The sequence below is a fragment of the Jaculus jaculus genome, chromosome 19, assembly GCF_020740685.1.
Source record: "Jaculus jaculus isolate mJacJac1 chromosome 19, mJacJac1.mat.Y.cur, whole genome shotgun sequence".
Lineage (NCBI taxonomy): Eukaryota > Metazoa > Chordata > Mammalia > Rodentia > Dipodidae > Jaculus > Jaculus jaculus.
This window is the reverse complement of record NC_059120.1, coordinates 43619525-43647259: the sequence shown is the minus strand read 5'-3', so window position 1 is coordinate 43647259 and position 27735 is coordinate 43619525. Positions and strand designations below refer to the sequence as shown.

Genomic DNA, 27735 nt, shown 5'->3' with positions numbered 1-27735 from the left:
CTGAGTTTCCAGAATGTGTGCTTTATGGGGCTTTTTCTGTTATGGGAAGGTGAGGAAGGAAAAAAAAAAACAAAACTCATTTATTAAGTTCAATAGAGAAGCACCTTTAGGGGAGATTATTACATTGACCATTTACACTTGATTGTGGTACCAGCTAGGATGTGATTTCAGGCCAGTGACCAGGCGACCCACGAGATAAGGGCAGGAAACTGTGACCTGGAGGCCAGGAGGGGTAATGACCAGGTGGTTTCTGGAAGAATGTGGACAGTCCAATTCCCCATGCCTGGCTCACCATTCTGCTGACCATGGTGACTCCATCTTGGGAGCCTAACATTGCCTGTTCCTGTGAACCGTAGGCAAGGAAGAGGGGTAATAGAGCCTGGGAGCTGTCAGATCGGAAGAGTCCTGTTCTTCCAGTGACGGATGCTGGATTATAGTCGCAGGTTTGGAACGCCCTTTTTTGCCTCTCGGTGCGTTTGAGCCTCCCCAAGTGCAGGTTCCCACAGTCCAGAGCTCCCAGCACGGGAAAACAGGCACTGTCCTTTCACCATCTGGCCTGTCTCCCAGGCCAGGGCAGCTTCCAGACACTCGGTGAGGGGCAGAGGCGGGGAAAGATCTGGAACGTTAAGGTTTCTTTCTCCTCCCACCTTCCCCCAGGGGCCCAGGAGGCGGGAGCGGCTATCCAGCTTCAGAGTCCAGGGGGACACGGGAGCTGGGCAGCGCCCGGAGGGGGCGGGACCCGACCACAGGCCTCGCCTCTTTGCTTTCTCTAGTCGCTCGGATAAAATCGCAGCCCACGCCGGCGAACGAAGGCAGTCAGTCCGGGAAAGGCGACCGCAGCAGCACCATGCCGATGACCCTGGGATACTGGAACGTCCGCGGTGTGAGCGAGGGGTCCGCGGGAGGAGGGTGGGGGCCGGCACGCCAGGCAGGAATAGTCTCAGCGGGCGGAGACCCCCAGGTCTTCCTGGAAGCAGCGCGCTTGGGAGATTGCACTGTGAGAGCGTGCGTGCGTGCGTGTGTGTGTGTGTGTGTGTGTGTGTGTGTGTGTGAGAGAGAGAGAGAGAGAGAGACAGAGAGAGAGAGAGAGAGAGAGATGCATGTGGGGTAATTGGGAGATTGCACGTGTGAGAGCACGTGCGTGTGTGTGTGTGTGTGTGTGTGTGTGTGTGTGTGGAGAGAGAAAGAAAGAGAGAGAGATGCATGTGGGGTAATTGGGAGATTGCACGTGTGAGAGCACATGCGTGTGTGTGTGTGTGTGTGTGTGTGTGTGAGAGAGAGAGAGAGAGAGATGCATTTGGGGTAATTGGGAGATTGCACGTGTGAGAGCACGTGCGTGTGTGTGTGTGTGTGTGTGTGTGTGTGTGTTTAATAGAGGGAGAGAGAGAGATGCATCTTGGGTAATTGTGTTCCTGTGTGGGGGAGGGCTCACTTGGAGACCATGAAGTCGGCCAGGGTCCCACCTTCCCTGACTTGTTGCCCACCATCTCTCACAGCTGACTCACCCCATCCGCCTGCTCCTGGAATACACGGACTCGAGCTATGAGGAGAAGAGATACACCATGGGGGACGGTAACCACGGCCTGCCCCGCAGTTCCTGCTCAGCTGCTGCTCAGTTCTGAAGGCCTCTTCCAGCGGGAATAGAATCTGCTCTTTCCAGAATCTTCCTTGAGGGTGCAGCCGGGTCTTCCAATATAGAATCCTCAGAATGGAGATTCTGGTCCACCTTTATTTAAAATTGGTTTAGGTTCCCTAGTGAGGTTGTCCAAACAGGTAGAAAACCTTAGTATTATCACATCCAGATCCATTATTACTGGTTTCCTTTCACAACGTCCTTCCCTCCCCAGTGTGAGCATTAATGTGTGAGACTGCAGATCTCTGCAGATCTTGTCCCTCACTCTTTAGATGGGTCCCTGGGGGAAGAGGATTGGACACAGGGAAGATTTCTTTGCCCATTTATTTTGTCTGCCACAGCTCCTGACTATGACAGAAGCCAGTGGTTGAATGAGAAATTCAAGCTGGGCCTGGACTTTCCCAATGTAAGTGCAGGGGAAGGGGATGGGGACCGGGAAGGTGATGATGTCCCCACCTCACCTCCTAGCCCAGTGGAGGGGGTTCACAAATCAGGGCTTCTGCCCTATTCCTTCCATTTTTGATGGTCTACACCGTGTTTCTATAATGGTCTATGTCCCAGCTCTTCCATTCGGTCTGCAGCATATAGAGCGGCCACGGTCAGACACACTGTGTTCCCTGTCAAGGAAAGGGGTGCATGCTGTATCCCCTCTGACTGTCTCTGCTTGTCCTTCCAGCTGCCCTACTTAATTGACGGGACGCACAAGATCACCCAGAGCAACGCCATCCTGCGCTACATCGCCCGCAAACACAACCTGTGTGAGTGGGGCCGGCTGCAGGGTGCGGGGGGACAGTGGTCATCGTCCTGGGCTTGGCCGAGGCGGGACGCTGAGGGTGACTGTGGGCTGTGTGAGCTGCCGGGTGTGGGGGGACAGGAGTCGTACCCCTGGGCTTGGCTGGGGTGGGACGCTGAGGGTGACTGTGTGTGGTGTGAGCTGCAGGTGGGGAGACAGAAGAGGAGAGGATTCGTGTGGACATTCTGGAGAACCAGGTTATGGACACCCGCATGCAGCTCATCATCCTCAGCTATAGCCCCGACTTTGTGAGTCGTCCAGTGGGTGGAGTGGATGGGGTCTGCAATAGAATTCAGCTCTTACATTCACATCTACAGTGCTACCCTCCCATAGTTAAAAAATTAACTATTCAGCACTCGGGAGGCCAAAGTATGAGGCTTACTGTGAGTTCGAGGCCAGCCTGAGACTATGTGGTGAATTCCAGGTCAGCCTGGGCTACAGCAAGACCTGATCTTAAAAAACAATCAAGCAGGCATGGTGGCATGTGCCTTTAATCCCAGCACTAGGGAGGCAGAAGTAGAAGGATCGCCATGAGTTCGAGGCCACCCTGAGACTACATAGTGAATTCCAGGTCAGCTTGAGCTAGAGTGAAACCCTACCTTGAAAAAAAAAAAAAGAAAAAGAAAAAGAAAAAGAAAACTGGGCTGGAGGGATGGCTTAGCAGTTAAGCTGTTTGCCTGCAAAGCCAAAGGACCCAGGTTTGATTCCCCAGGACCCATGTTAGCCAGATGCACAAGGGGGCACATGCATCTGGAATTTATTTGCAGTGGCTGGAGGCCCTGGCATGCCCAGTCTCTCTCTCCCTCTCTTCCTCTTCCTCTGTCAAATAAGTAACTAAATAAAAATTAAAAAAAAAAGAAAATAGAAAAAAACAAACAAACAAAAAACTATTGCTAATTCTCCAAACTTCCCTGCCTTCTCAATAGAATGATCCTTATGACCCCAACATGTCACATAAACATTGTGAATATATCCCTAGCCAGGGTTATGTTACAGTTGAAATTATATGCCCAGTATAATCCTACAGAGTGGGCCGTCTGATCCTAGACATTAGTGTATACTTTAAACCCCCTGACATATCTGTCCATTGACCTCCACCATGTGTTGTTTTACCTGGTTGTTCATATCATCTGCCTCCTCCTGATGTACAGACTCAGAGGATGAAAGCAGGAAGTGCAAGCCAGGGGAGTGCTGTGCTCCCCGGTCTCACCCGTCAGCTCGGCTGCTCCCCAGAGTTGAGTCAGCAGTCAGGATCTTCCTCAAAGGCAGCTCAGAATCAGCCAGAGGACCTCTGTCCCTGTCCTTCCTCCTTTCAACATCAAGCGCCCTCACCTTTATGCGTGCACCTCAGATATACCCTTTCTGATCTTTCACACACTGCTAGGTGTCCCTTTGTCACTTCTGAGATCATTAAGTACTTGGCTTCTCAGGTTCCACTGAGCCTCTGGGTCCAGAGCCCGTCAGGTACTCAGGAACTGGTGGTGGGTTTGACCCATGACACCAGCATCAGTGGTGCTAACAGACTGGGGGGACAATGTGTTCCTGTCTGTCATGCCATCACCTCTGACACGTGGGGTCTGCTACTAAAGTAAGAGCGTGATCACTAAGATGGTCCGGTGTTACATGGAGGCCTAGAAGCTGACCCAGTCCCGGTCTCAGGAAGGCGGCTATTCCTCTGCCCAGCTGAGGCCTGCACACTCTAGTGAGGTCAGCCTCTCTGCCCAAGAGCATGTTTCTGAGGTTGGTGACATCTGGTTTCTGCCTCAGGAAAAACAGAAGCCAGAGTACTTGGGGGGCATCCCAGAGAAAATGAAGCTCTACTCTCAATTTCTGGGGAAGCGGCCATGGTTTGCAGGGGACAAGGTAAAGGGGAGGAGGGAGGGAGGGAAGGAAGGAGGGGAGTTACTTTTCCTGTTTATTGGATTTTGGCTCACTCACCTTCAACCTCCTACAGATCACCTTTGTGGATTTCTTGGCTTATGATATTCTTGACCAGCACCGGATAATCGACCCGAAGTGTCTGGAAGCATTCCCCAATCTGAAGGACTTCCTGTCTCGCTTTGAGGTGATGCCCTTGATTCACTTGGATGTCCTTCCTTTCCCCTTTCCATGTTGTGTTCCTCGTCCTTGAGATTAAAGGAAGAATAGGGTTCCTTGAGCTTTCTGCCAGAATCTAGGAGCATGCCTCCTCCCTGGGATAAAATTAATCATTTCAAAATTCCAGAAAACCAATGCCATTATGAGTCCCCATTGGATAGCGTCCATGGAGGCTGTGCTCAGCTCCCTGTCCACCTGTGGCTTCAGTGAGCAGTAGACACTGGCTGTCCCTACTTTGTACAGAAAGAAATGGCCTTAACCCTTGTGCAGCCCGGCCTTCCTGCTCAGGGTCCTTGGCACAGGAGAACATGTTGACTGTGCCAACTCCTGGTGTGAGGACGAGTCAGGGGGACGCGTGGGAAGTACCTAGGTATGCTGACCATAGCCAAACCTGATCCGCAGATTATTTTGCCAGGTCATGTCCCTCACTGACACCCCAAGGGTCACAGTTGGTATTGGACTGAGCAGACGTGTGAGTGACCTGATGGAGGACTTTATCCTGAGTTGTTGGATGGAGGCTGCCTCGTTTCTTCCCTGTCCTCTTTCACGTCATAGGAGCTCTGCGTGAGACGGAGCCAAGCTCGTCACTCACATTCTGTGCCATTCCACACCGTGGAAGGTTCAGGATCAGGCCCAGTGGGATGTGAAAAGAAAACGCCAGCACCCCAGGGCTGACTGTAGTAGAAAGCAGCAGAAAGAACAGAATTTGAGCCGTCACCGAGCCTAGCCTGAACATCTCACCACTAGTCATGGGTCATCCGGGCATTTGAGAACAGGAAGCATTTATCCAATGGGGTTTTTAGCCCAGGATCTCTTTACCTTCCCCTCGCCCCTCAAGTGATGTGCTTTCTCAGCCAGTTCTCATCGGCTCTGGTTCACAGCCTCGGGGGTTGCGCAAGAGCTGGCATGGCTGTGGGGTGTTTGGGTGGCGAGCGAGAGCTGAGGGCAGCACTTTCGTTCAGAGGGTGGTGGATCTCTGAACCCCTTGGAAATGCCTGTGCATCCTCTGTGCTGATAGATGGCCTATACCGCAGCACGTGGTCACATGGTCTGGTCTTGGCTCTAGGGAGGGAGATAAGGATGGCTGCGGGACGGTGAGAGTGGATTCAGGTGAAGTTTGGACTGTGCTCTTGGGGATTATGAAAGAACCCTGTCCAGCTGTTCTTTGTGTACTGTCCTCTTGGTACTTGATTTCATCCAGGATTTGCTGAGTCACTCGGTGCCTGGCTTTCTACACACAGACACACAGACACACAGACACACACACACACACACACACACACACACACACACACACACGTTCTTAGCCCTTTGCCCTGTTAGATCTCTCCTCTGTGTGTAAAAACAGGGTAAAAGGAGCTCCCTTTGCAACAAGAGCGTGAGTACGCAGGATATGCTGGGGCCTCCTGGGGGAAGCAGGAGGGAGCAGCCCCGTGGCAACCTCAGAGCCAGACAGACGCTAGCTTCAGCTCATTGACTAGCTGCGTGAGTGATGGGATGTCTCTTAACCTCTCTGGACTTCATGTCGCCTCCAGATAACTGATCTCTACAGCGCCAGTCTTTCAGGATTGCTCAGTGGCTTTACTTAGCCTGCATTGTCACCTGTAACAGGTGTATAAAGCGCCTCACACACTGCCCGGTCTCCCAGTTGTTTCAGGAAATTGAGCGGTTCTCTTTCCAGAGCCGGAGAGCTAAGCAGGCCCGGCTGCGCTGCAGCACCTGAACCCGTGGGAAAGGCTGGTGGGTGCTGTCTGAGAGACTGCCCACCTGAGCCCTTGCTTCTCCCTTCCCTGTGCAGGGCCTGAAGAAGATCTCTGCTTACATGAAGAGCAGCCGCTTCCTCCCCAAGCCTATATTTTCAAAGATGGCCCGTTGGCAAAACCAGTAGGACCCTGTCGTGCTGATCTTCACAGGGAGGATCTGGTGGTGCACCTGCTGGCTCCAGGCTCGGCTGGCTCCCGCACTACTGCTCTGTCTTCTTCTATTCCTCTCTTCTATTTCCTTCTCTACAAGGTCTTATCGACCCCCTAACTCTTACCAAGCCCCTGCCTCAGTCAAGCCTATGTAACCTGTATCTCCCCCTTTCTTTTGGCAAGTCTCTTTCCTCCCCTTCTTTGTGCCCCAAACCCAACCACCGAGACCTTATCTATCTATTATTTGTAGACCCCACCCTTCACAGACAAAGACCAATCCTGTATTGAGTGCAAGGCCTTGTCCTGGGTATAGGAGCTTCCCCAGCCCACTCTGACCCCCAATAAAGCCTGAACATAGTTATTAAATGTTGTGACTTCTTCCTCTTGCTTTCTGGGCCCTCCAAGTATGCCACCTACTCCCAAGAGACTGAGCTCTGAGTGTGCAGTGGCTGGATTCACCGGGGTGTAACAGGGTCAGCAGGTGTTTGTAATGTCTTCCTTCTGGTTCTGAGACCCTCACAGCAGGCATCCCCAGGAGGCTCTCTGGAGCATTCATGGACACTTGCTGAGCCTGGAATCTCATTCACTCGTCATTACGTGGTGTTGCAGTCAGCTTCACATTGCTGGCAGCAAACACCCAACCAAGAGCAGCTTATGGGGGATAAGGTGGGTGGATTTTGGCTTACAGACTCAAGAGGAAGCTTCATGGTGGCAGGGGGAAACGATGGCATGAGCAGAGGGTGGACATTACTCCTTGGCCAACATTAGGTGGACAACAGAAACAGGAGAGTGTGCCAAACACTGGCAAGGGTTTCAAAACTGGCTGTAACATCCACAAGCCTGCCCCCCAACAATACACTACCTCCCAGAGGCATTAATTCCCAAATCTCCATCAGCTTTGAACTTAGCATTCAGAACACCCAAGTTTATGGGGGGACACCTGAATCAAACCACAACATTACACCCCTGGCCCCCATAAACTGATAACTATCCATGATGTAAAATGCAACGCATTCAGTCCAACTTTAAAAGTCCCCATTTTTTTAAATCAATCCTAATGATGTTCAAACATTCCTATAGTCCAAGATCTTTTAACTGAGCCATAATACCAAAAAAAAAAAAAAAAAAAAAAAAAAAAAATCCAAAAAGCCCATAATGGCACAGAATAAACAAGACAAGAGATGATATTGGGCATAGTGAAGAAATATTCAACCAATGTAAGATTTAAACAGGGCAGACATCAAACTCTAGCTCCAAGTCCAACCACTCTAGTCAGTGAAAAGTCTCCAAGTCTGATAATTCTAACCAGCAACAAGTCTTTGGAATTCCAATTCCGCCCCTCCAGCTCGCTACTCACAGTTCTGAACAACTTCATCTGGGGCTGGCAACTCTCCTTAGCAGCCATCTTCTGGTTCTAGCATCTCCACTGGGTGTCCACTGCAATCCATGGTTCATCCTCATGGCTCCATGGGGTCTCCATGCAGGCATCCAGCAAACCTGCTTCACACTGCCCATGGCCATTTTCAAAACACAAGACTGTGTTGCAAACTCAAGGATCCTCTCTTTCCTGCATTTCTTATACTCCACAATACCAGGTAGGGTGCCAATTTGTAAATCCAGGGGGGAATAAAGCAGACTTTGAAGAACAGGACACACCTTGAGCACTCAGGCTCCTTCAAAAGAGTCTACATTCTTCCTGTTGTCCCAGTGCAGGTTGGCTGGCCCAATCTCAAAAAGTCTCTCGCCGGGCGTGGTGGTGCACGCCTTTTATGCCAGCACTCGGGAGGCAGAGGTAGGAGGATTGCCATGAGTTCAAGGCCACCCTGAGATGACAGAGTTAATTCCAGGACAGCCTGGACCACAGTGAGACCCTACCTCGAAAAACCAAAAAGAAAAAAAAAAAAAAAAGGTTGTAATCTCTCAATTGCAGCTGAACAGGCAGCAGTTTCTGCTTAAAGATTTCTTTCTGTGCCATATCCCTCTGCTTATACCAGTTCATTTCTATGCAATGCAACCCTGAGCAACTTCTCTGGACACGGGCATAACAGCAAGTCTCTCACACAAACCGCTTCTAGCCCAGCCCAGGCAAAGCTCTTTCTCACCCTCACAAGCCAAATCTCACAGTCCATAGTTCTTACTGCATCCAGGTCTGAGTTTAACCAGAATAGTCCATCAAGCTGTACTTACAGCATTGCAAGGTGTCTCTTAGGCCAAGGTTTCAAATCTGCCCACATTCTTCTAAAAAATCAGCTTGAAAAGGCCAAAGTGACACACTCAGGTGTCTAGCAGCAACCTCCCTCTTGGTACCAACTTTACTGTAGCAGTCAGGTGTGCATTGCTGACAGAAATCACCCAACCAAAAGCAGCTTGTGCAAAAAAAGGTTTACAGGCTTGAGGGGAGGCTCAATGATGGCACGGGAAAACGATGGCATGAGCAGAGGGTGGACATCTCCCCCTGGCCAACATAAGGTGGGGAACAGGAACAGGAGAGTGTGCCAAACACTGGCAAGGGGATACTGGCTATCACACCCATAAGCTTGCCCCCAACAACACACTCCCTCCAGGAGGCGTTAATCCCCAAATCTCCATCAGCTGAGAACCTAGCATTCAGAATGCTTAGGTTTATGGGGGGCACCTGAATCAAACCCCTACACATGGTGACCTATGTTGCAGGGAGTGATGATGCAGACTACTGGGCATGCTCAGCAGGAAGCCAGGGTGCTCTTTGCCTCCCAAAGGCTGTGACTGTGTCCATCTCCAGGTCTCTAGGATCCTGCGTCCACTTGGTCTCTGATGCCTTCAAGGTGTTCTCTCCTTGCAAACCCCTCTGTGCAGCATCAGTATGTTTCAGTCTTCCAAGAGGACAATGATCCATCTGTCTGCACATTTTGCTTACTCCATGAGCATGGGGATGCCGGGTGGGCTGCAAGTGTGTGAACCAAGGAAAGAGTTGCTGCTACGGCACTTGGCCCATGGAAGTCACTAGGTATTTTTTTAGTTTTATTATTATTATTATTATTTGGTTTTCCGAGGTAGGGTCTCACTTTAGCCCAGGCTGACCTGGAATTCACTATGCAGTCTCAGGGTGGCCTCCAACTCACGGCGATCCTCCTACCTCTACCTCCTGAGTGCTGGGATTAAAGGTGTGTGCCACCACGCCTGGCTCACCTTTTAATTTTGATATGGCAGCAGACATGGAGAAAATTAGGAAAAGAGTGCAGAGAATACCAGTGTGTCCCAGGCTTCCCTTGTCTACATCCCCCCTTCCCTCCTCAACCTCACTTTCTCACTGACCTTTCCTAGCATGTTGTGTCTGAAAAAGCACTTATGACCAAGACATCATTCAATTTCCCTTGACAGATGTGCATAAGGGACTACAAAAACCTTTTAGTGAGACAGAGTATATTTAACTTGTTTGTGGGTCTTGTGCCTACTGTAGTACATTAAAATTCTGAAGCCATTGTATGTAGAATTTGTCTAAATTTGCCTTCATCATGTTGAAATGCTATGTATAGAGTATGATGGAATTAAGAAATTCATTTCAACAAGCCAGGCGTGGTGGCACACACCTTTAATCCCAGCACTCTGGAGGCTACCCTGAGACTGCATAGTGAATTCCAGGTCAGCCTGGGCTAGAGTGAGACCCTACCTCGAAAAACCAAAAGAAAAAAGAAAAAATAAATTCATTTCAGAGGTCACTGTATTAGCATTTACACCAAAATTCATCCAATTTATTTTGATTTTCTTGCACAGAGCCCCACTAAGCTTAGACGGTCCACAGTCTACAGTTGGGATGGAGCACATGGAAGTCCAGGGGCTCAGGCAACCTGGGGTGAGCTTCTGTGAGGCCATTACAGATTACAATCCCTCATTCAGACACCTTTCTACATCCCTGATTGCCACTGCTCTCTACTGCCTTGCAGGGTCCCTTGTCACCTACAGGGAGGATGGATGCTCCTGGCCCCTGGGGACTCTGCGGTGAGAGGCTACTGGCCCCGTCCTTCTCTCCTCTGAAGTCCCTGTGCTCTGGTCGCCTCCCCGTTCCTCGGAGTCTCTGTCCTCACCAGCGTGGCCTCTTTCTCCTGCACTCCACCTGCCTCCCTCTCCACTCCTCTTAGAAGATTATCTCCTATTTCCCAAGCTTCTCCCTGAGAGCCTGACTTCTAGTCTTTAATGTCGAATTATAGGCGAGTTGAAGGGCTTACTTCCACAAGGCTCAGTGTGTATAGGAACTCAAGTTTTCTTTTTTTAAAATAATTTTTTGTTTATTTATTTATTTATTTGAGAGTGATAGACAGAGAGAGAGAGAGAGAGAGAGAGAGAGAGAGAGACAGAGAAAGAATGGGCACACCAGGGCCTCCAGCTACTGCAAATGAACTCCAGATGCATGCATCCCCTTGTGCATCTGGCTAACGTGGGACCTGGGGAACCGAGCCTCGAACCAGGGTCCTTAGGCTTCACAGGCAAGCGCTTAACTGCTAAGCCATCTCTCTAGCCCCCCTCAATCGCTTTTTTCCAGTAGTGGAGTCACCAGCTAGAGGGACACTGAACTGGAATTTCCATTATATGTTTGTATTCTTTTATTCTTTATTTATTTCAGTGCTGCTGATCAAGCACAAGGCATTGTGTGTGCTAGGAAAATGCTTTACCACTACGCTAGATCCCCAGCTCCTGTCTTTAACTGTTTTACTTAATATCTGTTGGAATTATTATTCTAATTAATCTTTTTTCTTTTTTTTTCTTTTTTTTTTTGAGGTAGGGTCTCACTGTAGCTCAGGTTGACCTGGAATTAACTATGTAGTCTCAGGATAGCCTTGAACTCACAGTGATCCTCCTACCTCTGCCTCCTTAGTACTGGGATTAGTGCCTAGCTTCTAAGTAATCTTTTTTGAGAGAGAAACGAAGAGAGAGAGAGAGAGAGAGAGAGAGAGAGAGAGGGAGAGAGAATTGGTGCACCAAGGCCTCAGCCACTGAAATTGAACTCCAGATGCTTGTGCCACCTACTGGGCTTTGTGTGACCTTGCGCTTGCCTCACTTTTGTGCATCTGGCTTATGGGGGATCTGGAGACGCCAACACGGGTCCTTAGGCTTTGCAGGCAAGCGCCTTAAGTGCTAAGCTATCTCTCCAGCCCTCTAATTAATCTTAACATGAAACACCCGGTGTAGGTATTTGTCCTTCTCCATCATGTCTGTTACATTCCTTTACACATGGCAAAGTCAGTCTCAGGCCAGGATATCATCCATCTCTTGAGTTTGAAACAATCCTTTGCCTTCAAGCACTAAAGCTGGCAGGTGAGACAATAACCCCGGCAGGACACTGACCTTGAGGAGGCTTACCACAGGACCCACAGCACGGGGAGACTTGAAGGGTGGCCACAGCCACCCCTTCATGCAGACACACATGGGCCAGGAGCAGAATCTAGGGACTGGGACAGCTGAGGATCAGGCACTAGCGTCCCTGTAGCCTGTGCAGAACCTATCAGGTGCCCTCTGGCTAGCCTTGTGCTATACCTTGGAAGCAGGAGAGGTGTTGGGTGAGCTAAGGCAAGTACACTCCCATTCTGGCGACTCCAGCTGCCGGCACTGAGCTCTGGGTCACCGCTTTGTTCATCGTGAGGTTCTGCCACCTGGAGGTGGGGAGGGTCCTTTCAGTTTTGTGTGTGTGTGTGTGTGTCCTCTGAGTGTGGTTCTGGTGTTTATATTCACACATGTAGCCCAAATGCTTACTTATTAGCTTCTACAGCCACTACTATGATCAAAGGGCTAGGGCCATCAAATTTCTCCAAGTAAAATCTGTCCTGCTCCTGGAATCCTTCCTGTGCCCCTGACGGTGTGCCTGTGACTGGCACTTGTGGTGGATAAAAAAGCCTGGTCGCTGTCAATGCACACAGTCCTGTTCATCCAGTAACGCTTGTTGGATTAAACTCAGGGTTGGGACACTTTTTTTTTTTTTAAGAGGTAGGGTCTCACTCTAGCTCAGCCTGACCTGGAATTCACTATGTAGTCTCAGGGTGGCCTCCAGCTGACAGCTATCCTCCTACCTCTGCCTCTCCAGTGCTGGGATTAAAGGCGTGCACCACCACACCCAGTTTGGGGTACCTCTTTTTTTTTTTGGTTTTTCGAGGTAGGGTCTCACTTTGGCTCAGGCTGACCTGGAATTCACTATGTAGTCTCAGGGTGGCCTCGAACTCTCGGCGATCCTCCTACCTCTGCCTCCCGAGTGCTGGGATTAAAGGCGTGCGCCACCACGCCCGGCACTGGGGTACCTCTTTTATGCCAGATGTTGAGAGCTGAGTATCCCACAGTCCAGGAGTGAACACAAACTCTGAGAGAAAAGGATGGAGGGAGAACAGCGTTGTTCTTTTACTGTGTAACCTGACTAGGGCACTTCCAGCTTCCTGGGCTGACTTGCCAATCGCTGCCTTTGGTTTCTGGCATGGGTCCCAAAGGATCTTAGGGCCTGAGTTTCGATTGGATAACGACCCTTTCTGTCATGATGAATTGCATTCTAGATCCCCAGGATTGGCAGGATTTGGCGGCAGGACAAGTAGGGACGTGGAGGGCTGGAGAGATGGCCTAGTGGTTAAGGTGCTGACCTGTGAAGCCAAGAGCTCCTGTTGGAATCTGCAGACTCCACAGAAGCCAGATGCAGGGTGACGCAAATGTGCAATGTCGCACATGCACACAAGGGGGCGCGTGCACCTGGAGTTCATTGGTAGCAGCTGAAGGCCCTGGCGTGCTGGTGCCCTCTCTCTCTCTTGTTCTCTCTCACAAAAATAAATTTAAAAGCTGGGCGTGGTGGAGCACGCCTTTAATCCCAGCACTTGGGAGGCAGAGGAAGGAGGATCACTGTGAGTTCTAGGCCACCCTGAGACTACAGAGTGAATTGCAGGTCAGCCTAAACTAGAGTGAGACCTGAAAAACCAAAAAAAGTTTTTTTACGAAGGGGGTGGGGACCTGAATGTAAGCAGACACCACCTCCATGCTGTTCAGTCTCTGAAAGAGAAATTCAGCCCATGGCTCTGGGTTTTACTGGGATATCCTTGGAGGTGAATAAAAGGTTGGGTTACTGGGTAGTTGAAATGGGAGCAGCTGGGACCATGCAGAAGGTGAATCCCCTTCACAATTTCTCTCTCTTCCTTCTTGCCTATCCCCACGCCTCTCCTTATGAAAGGGTGGAGGGTTTTCCTCGAGAAGGTGGAGTCACCCAGTTAGGTCTTACTGAGGTCCCTTTACAGCTGGGCCATGCGGTCCGGTCCGCCTGCTCCTGGAATACATAGCCCCTGGCTATGAGGAAAACCCACACACGGCGGGACATGGTAATGACTCCTTCCCCACTCCTGCCCAGTGCTTCCTTGCGACCTGGGCCTGGTACCCTGCTACTCAGCTCTGCAGAGATCCTCTAGCTGGACTCAGAGGCTGCCCTTCTCCAAACCTGATTGAGGGTGCAGCTTGGTCCTCAACACAGAACCCTGCATGTGGAGCGCTGGCTCCCTGTCTGTAATTGGGTGGGGTTTGCTTAATGCCTGCCTAAACTTCTTGTAGGCCTTAGTCACATAGTGCCCACAAGCCCTTGCAAGCACTATTTACCAGTGCAACCTTGGAATGTGAGAGTGATTGGGGCAGATTGCCAATATTTTGCCTCTTCCTGTAGCCACGGATCCCTTGGGAATGTAGCAGGGAAAGGAGGATTGGGTTGGACACGTGGAAGATTTCTTTTTCTTTTTTTCTTTTTATTTTGTTGTTGTTATTTTTATTTATTTATTTGAGAGTGACAGAGAGAGAGAGAGAGAGAATGGGAGCACCAGGGCCTCCAGCCACTGCTAACGAACTCCAGATGTGTGTGCCCCCCTTGTGCATCTGGCTAACGTGGGTCCTGGGGAATCAAGCCTCGAACCAGGGTCCTTAGGCTTCATAGGCAAGCGCTTAACCGCTAAGCCATCTCTCCAGCCCCATGTGGAAGATTTCTTATATATTGTCTATGACAGCACCTGACTATGACAGAAGCCAGTGGCTGAGTGACGAGTTCAAGGTGGGCCTGGACTTTCCCAATGTAGGTGCAGGGGAATGGTGGTTTGGAGAGGGTGATGGTGTCCCCCCCCGCATTCCCTGCCAAGCTGAGGGGGTTCATGACCAGTGTTTTTGCTCTGCTCCTCCCATTCCTGGTGGTCTGCGTTGTGTTTCTGTGATGGTCTGTGTGCCAGCTCTTCCCTTCAGTATGTAATATCTTCATGTGCCCCTGCCCGTGGCCAGGCACTCTGTCCTAGTGAAGGGATGCTGGGACCCTGTATTCCACTGGACTGTTCTTGCCTGTCCACCCAGCTGCCCTACTTAATTAATGGGGCACACAAGATCACCCCGAGCAACGCCATCCTGCGCAGCCTTGCCAGCAAGCACAAGCTTTGTGAGTGGGGCTGGCTTCTGTGATTGGGAAGCAGTGCTTATAGCCCTGGGCTTGGCTGGCCTGGGACGCTGAGGGCGAGTCTGTATCATGTGGGTTATAGGTGGGGGGGCAGAAGAGGAGAGGATTTGGAGGGACATTTTGGAGAATCAAGTAACGGACAACCACCTTCATCTTGGCATCCTCTGCCGCAGCTCTGGCTTTGTAAGTTGCCCAGTGTTCAGAGTAGGAAAGGTTACAGCAGAAACTAAAGGCTTGTGTTCTCCTCCCCACATGGCTTCTTTCATAGCTGGACTCCTTAGCAGTACAAATTCTCTAAGCTTTCCTATCCAAACGATATACTGGCCTTCCTAACTCAAGAAAATTCTTGTCAAGTAAACACTTTGAGTTAATCCCTAGCAATCTTTGGATATCATGATGTCATCATAGGGCATACAGTTCACCTATGATAGTCAGTTCAAACATTCAAAATTCTCTCCAGTTTTGAACTTGACCACTGCCACATGCCACATTGTCCAGTTGCTCACACTATCTGCCTGCTCCTGGAACGCCCACTCAGAGCAGTGGGGGAAAAGTCCTAGCTGGGGGAAGGCAAACATCCTGGTTTTCAGAAATCTGCTCAACTGATTCCCCAGAGCTGTATCCATGACAGCAGCAAGAAGCAGGACCTCTGTGTTATAGGCCGCAAGCGGTCACCAGTGGACATTTATCCATTTCCTTCCTCTTCTTTTAAATGTTTTATTTATTTAAGAGAGAGAAAGAGACAGAGAGGGAGAATGGGCACACCAGGGCCTCCAGCCACTGCAAATGAATTCTGGATGCATGCGCCACCTTGTGTATCTGGCTTATGTGGGTCCTGGAGAATTGAACCTAGGTCCTTTGACTTCTCAGGTGAGCACCTTAATGATAAGCCAGCCCAAACATTTGAATTAAAAAAAAAAACCCAACATTTAATTAACTAATTTATTTAAGAGACACACAGAGTGAGAGAATGGGTGTTTCAGGGATTCCAGCCACTGCAAACGAACTCCAGATGTGTGCACCCCCTTGTGCATCTGGCTAAGGTGGGTCCTGGGGAATCAAGCCTTGAACCGGGGTCCTTAGGCTTCACAGGCAAGTGCTTAACCGCTAAGCCATCTCTCCAGCCCATCTCCTTATTCTTATCTTTTCTACATCTCCTGGGCTCTTCTGTGAAATAGTCTCATACTCTCATTTCATTCTGACTCTCTGGCTTTTCTGTCTTTATAGCATTAGGTCCAGTGGTACGTGGAGAAATATCCTCCCCTCCTGGGAGTGAGGGAAGCTGACAGCATCAGGCCCAAGGCTGTGAGGTGCACGTGGTACTGTGAATGCTGGCGTGCAGAGCCTGGCTATCACCTCACAGTAATCATGCATCATATGGTACCCTCATGCTTCACAGCAACAGAAGTTTACCATTTATTTATTTACTGTATATAATTTATTATTTTTATTTATTTATTATTATTATCTTTTAAATATGTTATTTATTTGCAAGCAGAGAGAGGAAGAGATAGATAGATAGAGAGACAGAGAGACAGAGAAAGAGAGAGAATGTGTGCACCAGGGCCTCTAGCCACTGCAAACAAACTCCAGACACATGTACCACTTTATTGTACATCTGGCTTTAAGTGAGTGTTGGTGAACTAAACCCAGATCATTAGGCACTGCAGGCAAGTGTCTTAACGACTGAACCATCTCCCTAGCCTCCCCACCTACCTTTTTACCCTCAGATGTGAATGTTGTGCACATTGATACAGTAATTCATTTTCTCAGCCTTGAATATCCTTTCCTTCTTCTTATCTGCTGGTGGATTTTCTCAGCTAGTTCTCATCAGCTCTTGTTCTGGTCCAGGCTGAGTGGCCTTGGGATGTGCAAGAGCCAACCTGCCTTTGAGGCAGAGGTGTGGTGGAGTGCGCAAGGCCTTGTCCTGAATGGACATAGATGGGCCTGTCTTGTTGGGAATAGGCAGCTCTGGCCCCCTACACCTTAATATCCAGGATTTGCTGAGTCACTGGATGAGTCCTGGGCTCTCTTCCAAGTCACATAGGCAAGTCTCAACCCTTAGTTTTTCCTAAGCCCTTTCTCCTTTTCATTATAGACAAGCCAGGAAGGAACTTCCGTGAGAATCAGGAGTGGACAGGGAGTGGCAGGATCTCGTTGAGGCAAGGCAGGAGGGGAGCAGGCAGAGAGAGCATGGAATAGCAGTCACTGAGCCAGGCTGGCCTCCGTCCTTCTTAGCCATGGGAGGAAAAGGAAGGTTCAGGCTGGAGAGATGGCTTAGCGGTTAAGGTGCTTGCCTGAGAAGCCTAAGGACTCCTGATCAACTCTCCAGATCCCATGTACGTCAGATGCACAAAGGTGAGGCAAGCACAAGGTCGCACATGCCCACTAAGTGGCGCAAGCGTCTGGAGTTTGATTTCCGTGGCTGAGGCCCTGGTGTGCCAACTCTCTCTCCTTCTCTGTCTCTGTCTTGCTTTCTCTAAAATAATAAAATTTAAAATTAAAAAAAAAGGAAGTTTCTTAACATGTCCTGTTCAGCATTTCATCTGATAAATGGTGAGAATGGAACTAATTTTACTGTGTAGTTGTGCAGATTTTCTACATTTGTATCTTCAACTCTCTTGGCTATTACTGAAGTGAGGCCGCAGCCCTGAGCTCCTGCTTTCTGGCCCCACTCGCAGGGCCTGAAGAAGGTCTCTGCCTACATGAAGACCAGCTGCTTATGGCCAAGACCTGTATACCTAAAAGTAGCTGCGTGGGTTAACAAGTAGGACGCTGTCATCCAGGACTGCTGGGCAGGATCTGTCAGTACACCTGTGGTCCTGGGCATCGGGGCACAGCGGCTCAGCCTTCTTTCAGGCTTCTCAGTCCTTTCTCATTCTTCCCATTCCTTTCCCTCTCTTCTGCAAGTGATAATTCTCTTTCTTTCTCTCTCTCTCTTTTGGTTTTTCAAGGTAGGGTTTCACTCTAGCCCAGGCTGACCTGGAATTCACTCTGTAGTCTCAGGGTGGCCTCGAACTCACAGCAATCCTCCTCCCTCTGCCTCCCGTGTGCTGGGATTAAAGGTGAGTGCCACCACATCCAGCTTCTCTCTTTTTCTAACATCATTCAACCCACCCTCACTCTCCACAGCCAAACCTCTGTAACATTCAACCCACCATTTTGTCAGCAAAAGCCCCTGACTTCCCTTACATATCTCTGCCCCTGATCTAACCAGATGGCCCTGTGCTGTGTTTTGAGAAGCTCAACTGACCCCCTGCCCCTCTCTGTTGCCAGTTCTGCTGGTGCTCAGGCCTCAGCCGCCAGTCCTTTGTGTTCCCCAGTAAAGTCTGAACCACACTTATCCTGAGTCTCGTCTTATTGCTTCTGTGCCTCTCAGGAATGACCGACCGCATTGCATTGACTCGCTTGGGTGGCTTTTGTTTTGCTGTCCACTAATGTGTGTGTGTGTGCGGGGGGGGGGGGAGGTTTTCGGTGGTCACCACAGTGTACTGATCACTTCCGTTCCTTGTTGTCCTCTGTCGGTGATCCTGAGTTGCCCACCCTGGAATTCCTGGAGAAGGTGGCCCTTCTGGGCCCGGGTTCCTCATTCACCCTGCAGTGTGCCAAGCTGCCACAGCCGCGCGCAGCTCCGTGTCATGCATGCTTCAGAGAGACGCTGGGCTAAGTCATTGTCTAGGATGGATGGACACCTTCTGTCCTCCTCACCTGGAACCTTCCCTGATATGGATCTCTCTCTCCACCCGCCCGCCACCCCCCAGGTGTTTGCCCTAAGAATTCCTCACTGTTTGTCATTGTGTTGTGGGTGGTTCACCCCATTCAACAGCCATAAGTTCACTGAGGGGGCGATCTGGGCTTGTTGGACTTTTCATCTCTGATAGGTATGTCAGGTGTGCCTGACATATATCAATGTTCAGGAAACTTGGAAATTGTAAAATCTGGCTTGTAGGGGGCTGGAGGGATGGCTTAGAGGTTAAGGTATTTGTCTGCAAAGCCAAAGGACCCAGGTTCGATTCCCCAGGACCCACATAAGCCAGATGCACAATGTAGCACATACAGAGGCTGGAGGCCCTGGGGTGCCCATTCTCTCTCTTTCTGTCTCTCTGCTTCTTTCTCTCTGTCAAATAAATAAGTATAGCTGAAAGAACTCGTCATAGGTCTTTAACAAAAAAACTGGCTTGTTGGGATGCTTCAGTCAACCGTATACCACGTCTTGGGACCTATAGCTCTAGAATAACTCTCTTCCCCAAGGACGTATGGAATGACATGCAGATGATTATCGACGTAAAGACACTAGGGTCTGAGAGTCTCTCTCTCACCTAAGCATTTAACCAGCTTCGCCTGCCCTTGGACGTGAAGGTGTAGTTTGCCGGTCCAGTGTAGCGCTGTGTGGCTGGAGGTGCTGTGATCATTTGATATCAGCTCAGACACAAGGGAGGGGGACTCACCAAGTCATGCATTCAGGTGCTGGTCAGACACAGCCCGCCCCTACCTGTAGCAGATCTGGAGGAGAGGCCAGCTGAGTGCCCTCCTTATGCCACTGCCTGCTGCACTTAAGGAACAAGCTGGCATGGGCATGATGTGAGGGTAGCTGTGAAGTCAACGATTAACCAATAGATAAAGATCATAAAAGGTCATCGAAGCTAAGTCTTTGTGATACTGGTAAGACCAAAATGATTTGTGCCAGCATTTGTTAAATTTTAACTTAAAAGACACATGAAATAACAACATCAGGACAAAAAGGAAGTTAAGCCGGGTGTGGTGGCGCACGCCTTTTATCCCAGCACTTGGGAAGGCAGAGGGAGGAGGATCGCTATGAGTTCAAGGCCACCCTGAGAGACTCCATTGTGAATTCCAGGTCAGCCTGGGCTAGAGTGAGACCCTACCTCGAAAAACAAAACAAAAAAACAACAACAACAAAAAAAAAACAAAAAAAAAAAAAAAGAGAGAGAGAGAGAAGTTAGCCAAAGAATGTAGTAGGAGAATCACTGTGAGTCTGAGGCCAGCCTAGGTCAACAGAGTGAGTTCCAGGTCAGCCTGGGCTAAAGTGACTAAAAAAAAGAATCCCCAAAATTGTACAGATAAACAGACACATATATTTAAGCAAACTAAAATGAGCATCAGTCTACAGGGGAGGTGAGCAAATGCTTTGCCCAAAGGGCTCATACTTCCTGGTCTCTCTTGATTTCCCCACTGGAAGAATCTTCAGGCCACACATAATGAGTGGGTGCAGCTGTATCTACAAACACAGGTGGTTCACCCAAAGAGAAAACCCAACAGTGGATTCTTACTTGGGCAAAGGCCTGGAAGAGACGTTTCTCTCATGAAGCTATATGAGTGTCCTATAAGCCTAATAAAGCTCCCGAAAACTCGCTCTAAAGTCACTGGTCACCGAAGAGAAGTAAAGCAAAGCTACCTGGAGGATCTACTTGACACAGATCAGGGTGGCCTCTGTCAGTGACGGCAGTCACAGGTTTAGCAACTGTTTGGAGTAATAGGCTCTCCTTTGACCTGCTAGTGGAAGTGTAAAATTCTTCAGTTACTGTTGGTATCAATCAGGCTGTTTCTCAAAAATTGAATAATATGAGATACCAATTCCATTTCTAGGTACATACTTGAAATAATTCAAAGTAAATTCATGTGTTAATATATATTCATATATTTAATATGATATACATTATATATTCATATATATAATATATATTATATATATTCATATGGGGGTTTCTTTTTTTTTTTTCAGTAGGTCCTCACTCTAGCTCAGGCTGACCTGGAATTCACTATGTATTCCCAGGGTGGCCTCGAACTCATGGCGATCCTCCTACCTCTGCCTCCCAAGTGCTGGGATTAAAGGCATGTGCCACCACACCTGGCCTTCTTTTTCCTATTTAACATTATTTATTTATACAAACAGAGAGACAGACAGTGAGTGAGAGAATGGGCACCTCAGGACATGTGGCCACTGCCAACAAACTCCAGATGTATGTGCCACTTTGTGCATCTGGCTTTATGCGGGTACTGGGGAATTGAACCTGGGTTATTTGGCTTTGTGGGTAAGTGCCTTAGCCACTGAGCAATCTCTTCAGCCCTTTTAAAAATTTTCTTTGAGATATAAACTCACTATGTGGCTCATGCTAGCCTTGTATTTGCTAGGTAGTCCAGACTGGCCAAGAATTTACAATCCTCCTGCCTCAGTCTCCAGAATACTTAGCATTACAGGTATGTTCTATCATGCCCAGCTCAAAGATGTATTTACATATTTGTATTTGTATGGAAGCATTAAAGTATAAAATATGGATGCAACCCATGAGCCCATCTACAAATGTATGCAAAAATAAATGTGGTGTAGGGCTGGATGTATGGCTTGGCAGTTAAGGCATTCACCCATTTGCCTGCAAAGCCAAAGGACCCAGGCTTGATTCCCTGGGACCCACATAAAGCCAGATGCACAAGGGGGCACACATGTCTGGAGTTCGTTTGCAGTGGCTGAAGGTCCTGGCACAACAATTCCCTCTCTCTCTTTCCCCCTCTTTCTCTGTCAAATAAATAAATAAATAAATTAATTAAAATATTCAAAAAAGAAACGTGGTGTATACACAGTGAGACTGAATGGGATGAGGGAGGGCAATACAGGGTACATCTGTCAAAAAGGGGCTGGAGAGATGGCTTAGCGGTTAAGGCGCTTGCCTGCAAAGCCAAAGAACCTCGCTTCGATTCCCCAGGACCCATGTAAGCCAGGTGCACAAGGTGGCGCATGCATCTAGAGTTCGTTTGCAAGGTCTGGAAGCCCTGGTGTGCCCATTCTCTCCCTCTCTCAGCCTCTTTCCCTCTCTCAAATAAATAAATAAAAATAAAAATATTTTTAAAAATGTCAAAAAGCAAATTTTAAATACCTTCCAAAGAAAGAAATGTGGCATATAAATACAAAAGAATAGTATTCAATGTTTGAAAGAAAGAAATTTCAACACGGGATAAAGCAAGTGAGCCTTGAAACATATATGTCACAAAACTGCAAACACTTTATGATTCTGCATATACAATGTATTTCTTTTTCATTACTTAAGGGAGGAAAGATTTATTCACTCACAGCTTCAGAGGGTTCAGTGCATGGTCACTTGTCCCATAGGCTTGGGTGGAATATCGTGGTGGTTGGAACACATGGAAGAGGTGCTTTTTCAGCTGTGGGCATAAAGGAAGATGAGCGTATGACAGGAAGGGACCAAGGGTCATACACTCTCAGGAACCTGCCTCCTGTCACCTACCTCTTCCTGCTAGGGAACCTTCTAAAGTTCCTCCCACCTCCCAGGTGCCACCTACTTTTCAAATGTTAAAAATATGAGCTTGAAGCCAGATGTAGTGGCGCACGCCTTTAATCCCAGCACTCGGGAGGCAGAGGTAGGAGGATCACCGTGAGTTCGAGTCCACCCTGAAACTACACAGTAAAGTCCAGGTTAGCTTGGACTGGAGTGAAACCCTACCTCAAAAAACAAAAACAAACAAACAAACAAACAAAAAAGAGTTTGTGGGACATTTTCTATTGAAACCATAACGTAGGAGGGAGGTGTAATATTCACAGTCCTGGTGACAGAAAGTAGGTTGGGTGTTTGCTGAGGCTGGAGGGAGTGGGGACACGGAGGGTAGCTACTGTTTAATTGGTGAAATCTGTAGTTTTATCAAGTGAACAGAAATTGAGGGAGATGATGGCTGCCAACATTCTTACTGCATGTGTAATATTGAACTGTTCAATGGGTAACATAGTAATTTTGATGCCAAGTAATTTACTACAATAAACATAACAAATAAATAACAAAACAGAAGAAAGACAAGTGGCGATATATATTCCCAAGCTAGATGTTTATATTCAAAGGGTAAAGAAGGGCTGGAGAGATGGCTTAACGGTTAAGGCGCTTGCCTGCATAGCCAAAGGACCTAGGTTCAGTTCCCCAGGACCCATATAAACCAGATGGACAAGGGGGCACAAGCATCTGGAGTTTGTGTGCAGTGCCTGGAGGCCCTGGTAGCCCACCCCCCCACCTGCCTATTTATCTCTCTCTTTCAAATAAATAAATAAATATTAAAAAAAAAACTTGAAAAGGGTAAAGTATGCTAAAATTAAATTGCTGCATTAGATTTGAAATTTTTATGAGAGAGAGAGAGAGAGAGAGAGAGAGAGAATTAGTGCACCAGGGCCACTCGCCACTGTAACCAAACTTGTGCCCCCTTGTGCATCTGGCTTACATGGGTTCTGGGGAGTTGAACCTGGGTCCTTAAGCTTTGCAGGAAAGCTCCTTAACTGCTAAGCCATCTCTCCAGCCCTAGGTTCGAAGTTTTAAGTGTGAATATAAAAGAAAAATATTAAAATAGCTCCATCCTTACATCTGGGAGAGGTAATGAAGTATCAGGTAGAAAGAGAGAAAGAGAGAGAGAGAGAAAGTTGGCACACCAGGGCCTCTTGCTAGTGCAAATGAACTCCAGAGGCATGTGCCATTTTGTGCATCTGGCTTTAAGTGAGTACTGGGGAATTAAATCCAGACTTTCAGGCTTTGCAAGCAAGCACCTTAACTGCTGAGCCATCTCTCTAGCCCCCCAACAGAAGATTTTTTTTTCCTTTCTTTTTTTTTTAATTTTTACTAACATTTTCCATGATTATAAAATATATCCCATGGTAATTCCCTCCCTCCCCACCCCCACACTTTCCCAAAACAGAAGATTTTTAAAAATAAAAACCATTTCATTGGCAACTTCTGTAGGTATAGACAACAAACCATGACAATTCCCTCCCACCACCCCCTTTTCCCCTTCCCAAATCTACCCAACATTGAATCCATTCTTCTTTCCAATTAGTTTCTCTTCAATTTCAATGCCATTATTTCCCCCCTCCTTTTTTACACAGATTTTGTGTAGGTAGTATCAGGTACTGAGAGGTCATGAATATCAAGGGCATTTTGCGTGTGGAAGACAGTATTGTAAGCAGTCATTTCCCCCTCCCTTTGGCTCTTACATTCTTTCCATCACCTCTTCCACAATGGACCCCAAGCCTTGATGGGTGTGATAGAGATGTCAACAGTTCATTTCCTCTCACGCAGGTTCCATGAGGAGAGTCCAGTGGGTCAGGTAGCCCTGATCCAGTCTCCATTCTGCTTCCTTCAGGGACTCAGGCTCCTCCTACCTGTGGTCTGACCATATCCTAGCATGTTTTCTCCTGTCCTTGATTGATGGGCCTGTGTCATAGATATAGGAACAAGAGGAAGAGGGAAGGAGATATGGAGGGAGGAAAGAGCAAGAGAGAGAGAAAGAGAAAAAGACAGAGTGCATGAGCTCTCCCTAAGCCAAGGTAGCGATGTCTCGCTATGTAAGTGAGGATACAGATGCCAAGGGCATCCATCACAACCAGAAATCGTCCAGTGGTGAGATTTGGCATGGGGCTAGAGCTATGGGCAAGATCACCCAGAGTAGTGTAATTTATGTGCTACCTGCCCCTCAAGACAGCCTATGTGAGTGGCGCTATCTGCAGGCTAGGGTGCCACCACCCTGCGCATGGTTGAGGTGAGCTACCGAGGCATGGTTGTGTGGCGGCACCTGGGCAGACTGATGAGCGATTTCACGTAGATGTGTTAGAGGACATCCCCAGTCAGGTGTGCAGAGTTTCTGAATCACCTTAGGCCCCCTGCTGGGCGCTGCTAGGTAGTGTTTATAGCAGGCACCTGATTCCCACCTGCATAGGTTTGTTTCTCTCTTTTTTTTTAAATTTTTTTGTTTATTTTTATTTATTTATTTGAGAGTGGCAGAGAGGATAAGGAGGAGGAGGAGGAGAGAGAGAGAGAGAGAATGGGTGCACCAGGGCTTCCAGCCACTGCAAACGAACTCCAGACGCGTGCGCCCCCTTGTGCATCTGGCTAACGTGGGTCCTGGAGAATTGAGCCTTGAACTGGGGTCCTCAGGCTTCACAGGCAAGCGCTTAACCACTAAGCCATCTCTCCAGCCCTTGTTTCTCTTTTAACTCATGAGAGCTAATTAAAATCTAGTTCATTCTCCATGTGGACATCTGTCTCCTTCATAACACTCAGCTGTGTGAAGTAGACTTCAGGGCCCACTGATCTAGGGTTACAGTTTGTTCTCCCCAGTGTGAACCTTCAGATTCCAGAGAGAATCACCGATGTCCAGAACTCCGTCTCTACTGGGCTTGACCCGTGCCTTGGGCTCTGGCTTACACTATGTGTGCTCTTAGAATAAACAAATTCAATTGATAAAAAGCAGCCCAGAATGAGGAAGAATGATCATGTAATCCTTGACTTTTGACCTCTGCTCAACTGTTGCCCAGGGCTGTTTCCACATTTGCATGAGGCAGCATATTTTGCTGGTAGATACACAGGGCGAGCTGAGAGTCTCTCTTCCTCTCCTTCCTCCATTCAAGCCTCAAATACTCCTCAGCTGGTGGAAACTCTCAAGTAGTCGCTCCTTCTTTGACCGCTACGTTGAGCAGATCTTTGGCTTTTTCTCCCGAGTCCTTATCACCCTCTTTCATTTCACTCAGTGTTGGGAGCCCAGACCTGCTAGGTGCTCACCCCATAGAAGTCGGGACTTAAAATGGTGACAAAGTTGGAGGTGTTCTCTTCCTGCTTGAATCCACATGGACTCTGACAGAAGGGGTCTGGTACCAGCAGGAGTCCTGTTAAGTACTGGTGCATTATAGTGCATTATAGTGATGTTTGGCCATTTGTCCTTTCCCAGTGTTGGGGGGAGATAGCTGCTCACCTTGGCTAGACTTATGCCTGAGGGTGGTGACAGCCATTTTCTGCTTAAGGAGAAAGGCAGTCAGAGGGTGTGGAGAGCTTCCCTGAGAACACGAAGCTCTTCTCATAGTTCCTGGGTTGTAACAATGGTTTTCTGGGGTTAAATAAAAGGAAAGGAAATGGAAGCTGTCATTGTTTCCCAAGTGTATAGTGTCCTGACCCCATTCTATTTATTTATGAGAGAGGGAGAGAAAGAGAGAGAGAGAGAGAGAGAGAGAGAGAGAGAGAGAGAGAGAGAGAGAGAGGGAGAGAATGGGCACTCCAGGGCCTTCAGTCACTGCAAACGAACTCCAGACACATGTGCCACCTTGTGCATCTATTCACCTGGGTCCTGGGGAATCAAACATGGGTCCTTGGGCTTCACAGGCAAGCGCTTTAACTGCTAAGCCACTTCTCCAGCCCTTATTTATTTGACAGAGAAAGAGGGAGAGGGAGTGAGAGAATGGGTGCACCAGGGCTTCCAGCCACTGCAAACGAACTCCAGACTCCTGTACCTTCTTCTGTATCTGGCTAACGTGGTTCCTGGGGAATTGAACCTGGGTCCTTTGGCCTTGCAGGCAAACGACTTAACTGCTAAGCCATCCCTCCAGCCCTATTAGAGGATTTTTATTCTGAGGTATAGTGGGACAGTTCATTTAACTCTCACTCTCTCCTTGATCACTTGATACAAAATACATTAAATTTTGTATCAGTGAGATGGGGTTGCATATTGATTTTCAGTGAGCTAGGAATGTATCTTCTTTTTATCAGGTCAAGTAGGATATGGAGAGGTGACCCCACCATCCAGGGACCAAGTATAGCTGAGAACTCAGACATGGTAGTGCCAGATGAGATACCACCTGGGTGCTGGGAAACTCAAGCTAATAGCTAATCAGGGGTCACCCAGTGACCACATGACATTCACAGATCAGTTAGATATTTGGGAACTGGAGGTCTTAAGGAAACAGATTCACAGTCTGGGATCTTCCATGGGGACTGTGCCTGAGCTGGCATGGCTCTGAGGAGGGAGGGACAGAGAGCTGAAGGCCACTGGCTGAGGCCTGCCATGCCTGGCTTCTTGGGAACAGGCTACCCTAGATCTGCCAATACTGTAGAATTTATCTGCGTATGCTGTCCCGGTGAGATGGCACAAAACATAGGTATTATCCCTCAGTGTGGCCCTTTGTAGCGGGACTGGAGATGAAGTAGGTTGAGATTGGGATTGGGTTGAGGTACCAAGTAGAAAGTTAAAACATGACCTACTTCCAGGAGAATGCTTTGAGCCGGCCCTGTATTCCACGCTGCTTCTGGTCCAAGGTCCCTTTCATCCAGGGTTTTCAGGTCACTGGCTGGGTCGGGGCTCTCTTGTCTGCTGCCCTGGCCTGTTCTGGGCCCCTTTGTCCTCTTAGAGGTCCTCTGTCGGTGCAGGCTGGGTAAGAAGGATGTTTTCTGTGAAAAAGGAGCTTGTCTGTGCTGAGGGAGTGACAGGGCCTCCTGGGGGAGAACAGGGGAGGAAACACACACAAAACACAAATAAGACAAACAAACAAACAAACAGCATGGCACCACAGACCCAGGCTGACCCAGGCCCTGTCCTGCTGACTGGCTGTGTGAGCAGGACGAGGTCTCTCAACCGCTCTGGGTCTGAGGCTCCCTCCTCGTCACGGGTCATGCTGGCAGTGATCCCACGGGATAGCTGAGTGGTTTTCTGAATCTCTAGTGGGCATAAAGCCCTCCACACACTGTCCACTGTCCCCTTTATTTTAGGAGGCTGAAGGGTTCGTTTTCCAGAACTCGGGCGCTGGAGCCCACGTGGCGGGGCTGGTCCCGGAGGGGGGCTGCCCAGCCCCGGGCGGCCGCAGCCCTGACCTCCTGCCTCCGCCTCCCACTCGCAGGGCCTGGAGAAGATCTCTGCCTACATGAAGACCGGCCGCTTCCTCCCCAGACCAGTGTTCACCAAGATGGCCACGTGGGGCAACAAGTAGGGCCAGGCAAGGCGTGAGAAGCCATCACGGTCTGTTGTCGGGGCCCTGGACAGCAGCTGGAACCCCTGAAGCTGCTCCTTCCTTCTCCTGCTGGACCCCAAGGCCTCATCAGGTCTCTTC

The 27735-nt window shown here is 48.9% G+C and overlaps 1 protein-coding gene and 1 pseudogene across 3 annotated transcripts; both read left to right on the top strand.

Annotated features, from left to right (window-relative positions):
• The first annotated feature begins 335 nt into the window (after positions 1 to 335).
• Positions 336 to 27735, top strand: LOC101605234 (glutathione S-transferase Mu 1). 3 transcript variants are annotated; one of them, XM_004659022.2, is made up of 9 exons: positions 336 to 443; positions 774 to 883; positions 1497 to 1572; positions 1975 to 2039; positions 2310 to 2391; positions 2574 to 2674; positions 4194 to 4289; positions 4381 to 4491; positions 6322 to 6802. In XM_004659022.2, the coding sequence occupies exons 2-9, from the start codon at positions 848 to 850 to the stop codon at positions 6409 to 6411; spliced, it is 657 nt and encodes a 218-aa protein (XP_004659079.2). In that variant the 5' UTR covers positions 336 to 443; positions 774 to 847; the 3' UTR covers positions 6412 to 6802. The 3 variants fall into 3 exon arrangements, with proteins under 3 accessions (XP_004659079.2, XP_044994508.1, XP_044994509.1); XM_045138573.1 differs by lacking the exon at positions 336 to 443 and adding an exon at positions 460 to 591; XM_045138574.1 differs by lacking the exons at positions 336 to 443; positions 6322 to 6802 and adding an exon at positions 27526 to 27735 and having other exon boundaries at positions 703 to 883.
• LOC123456056 lies at positions 13537 to 27330 on the top strand (annotated as a pseudogene).

Bases quoted from the DNA above. Each gene is read 5' to 3' on its own strand.
- LOC101605234 (XM_045138574.1), top strand. From the start codon at position 848: ATGCCGATGACCCTGGGATACTGGAACGTCCGCGGT. The intron at 884-1,496 runs GTGAGCGAGGGG...CATCTCTCACAG, and splicing joins GATACTGGAACGTCCGCGGT to CTGACTCACCCCATCCGCCT. The intron at 2,392-2,573 runs GTGAGTGGGGCC...TGTGAGCTGCAG, and splicing joins CGCCCGCAAACACAACCTGT to GTGGGGAGACAGAAGAGGAG.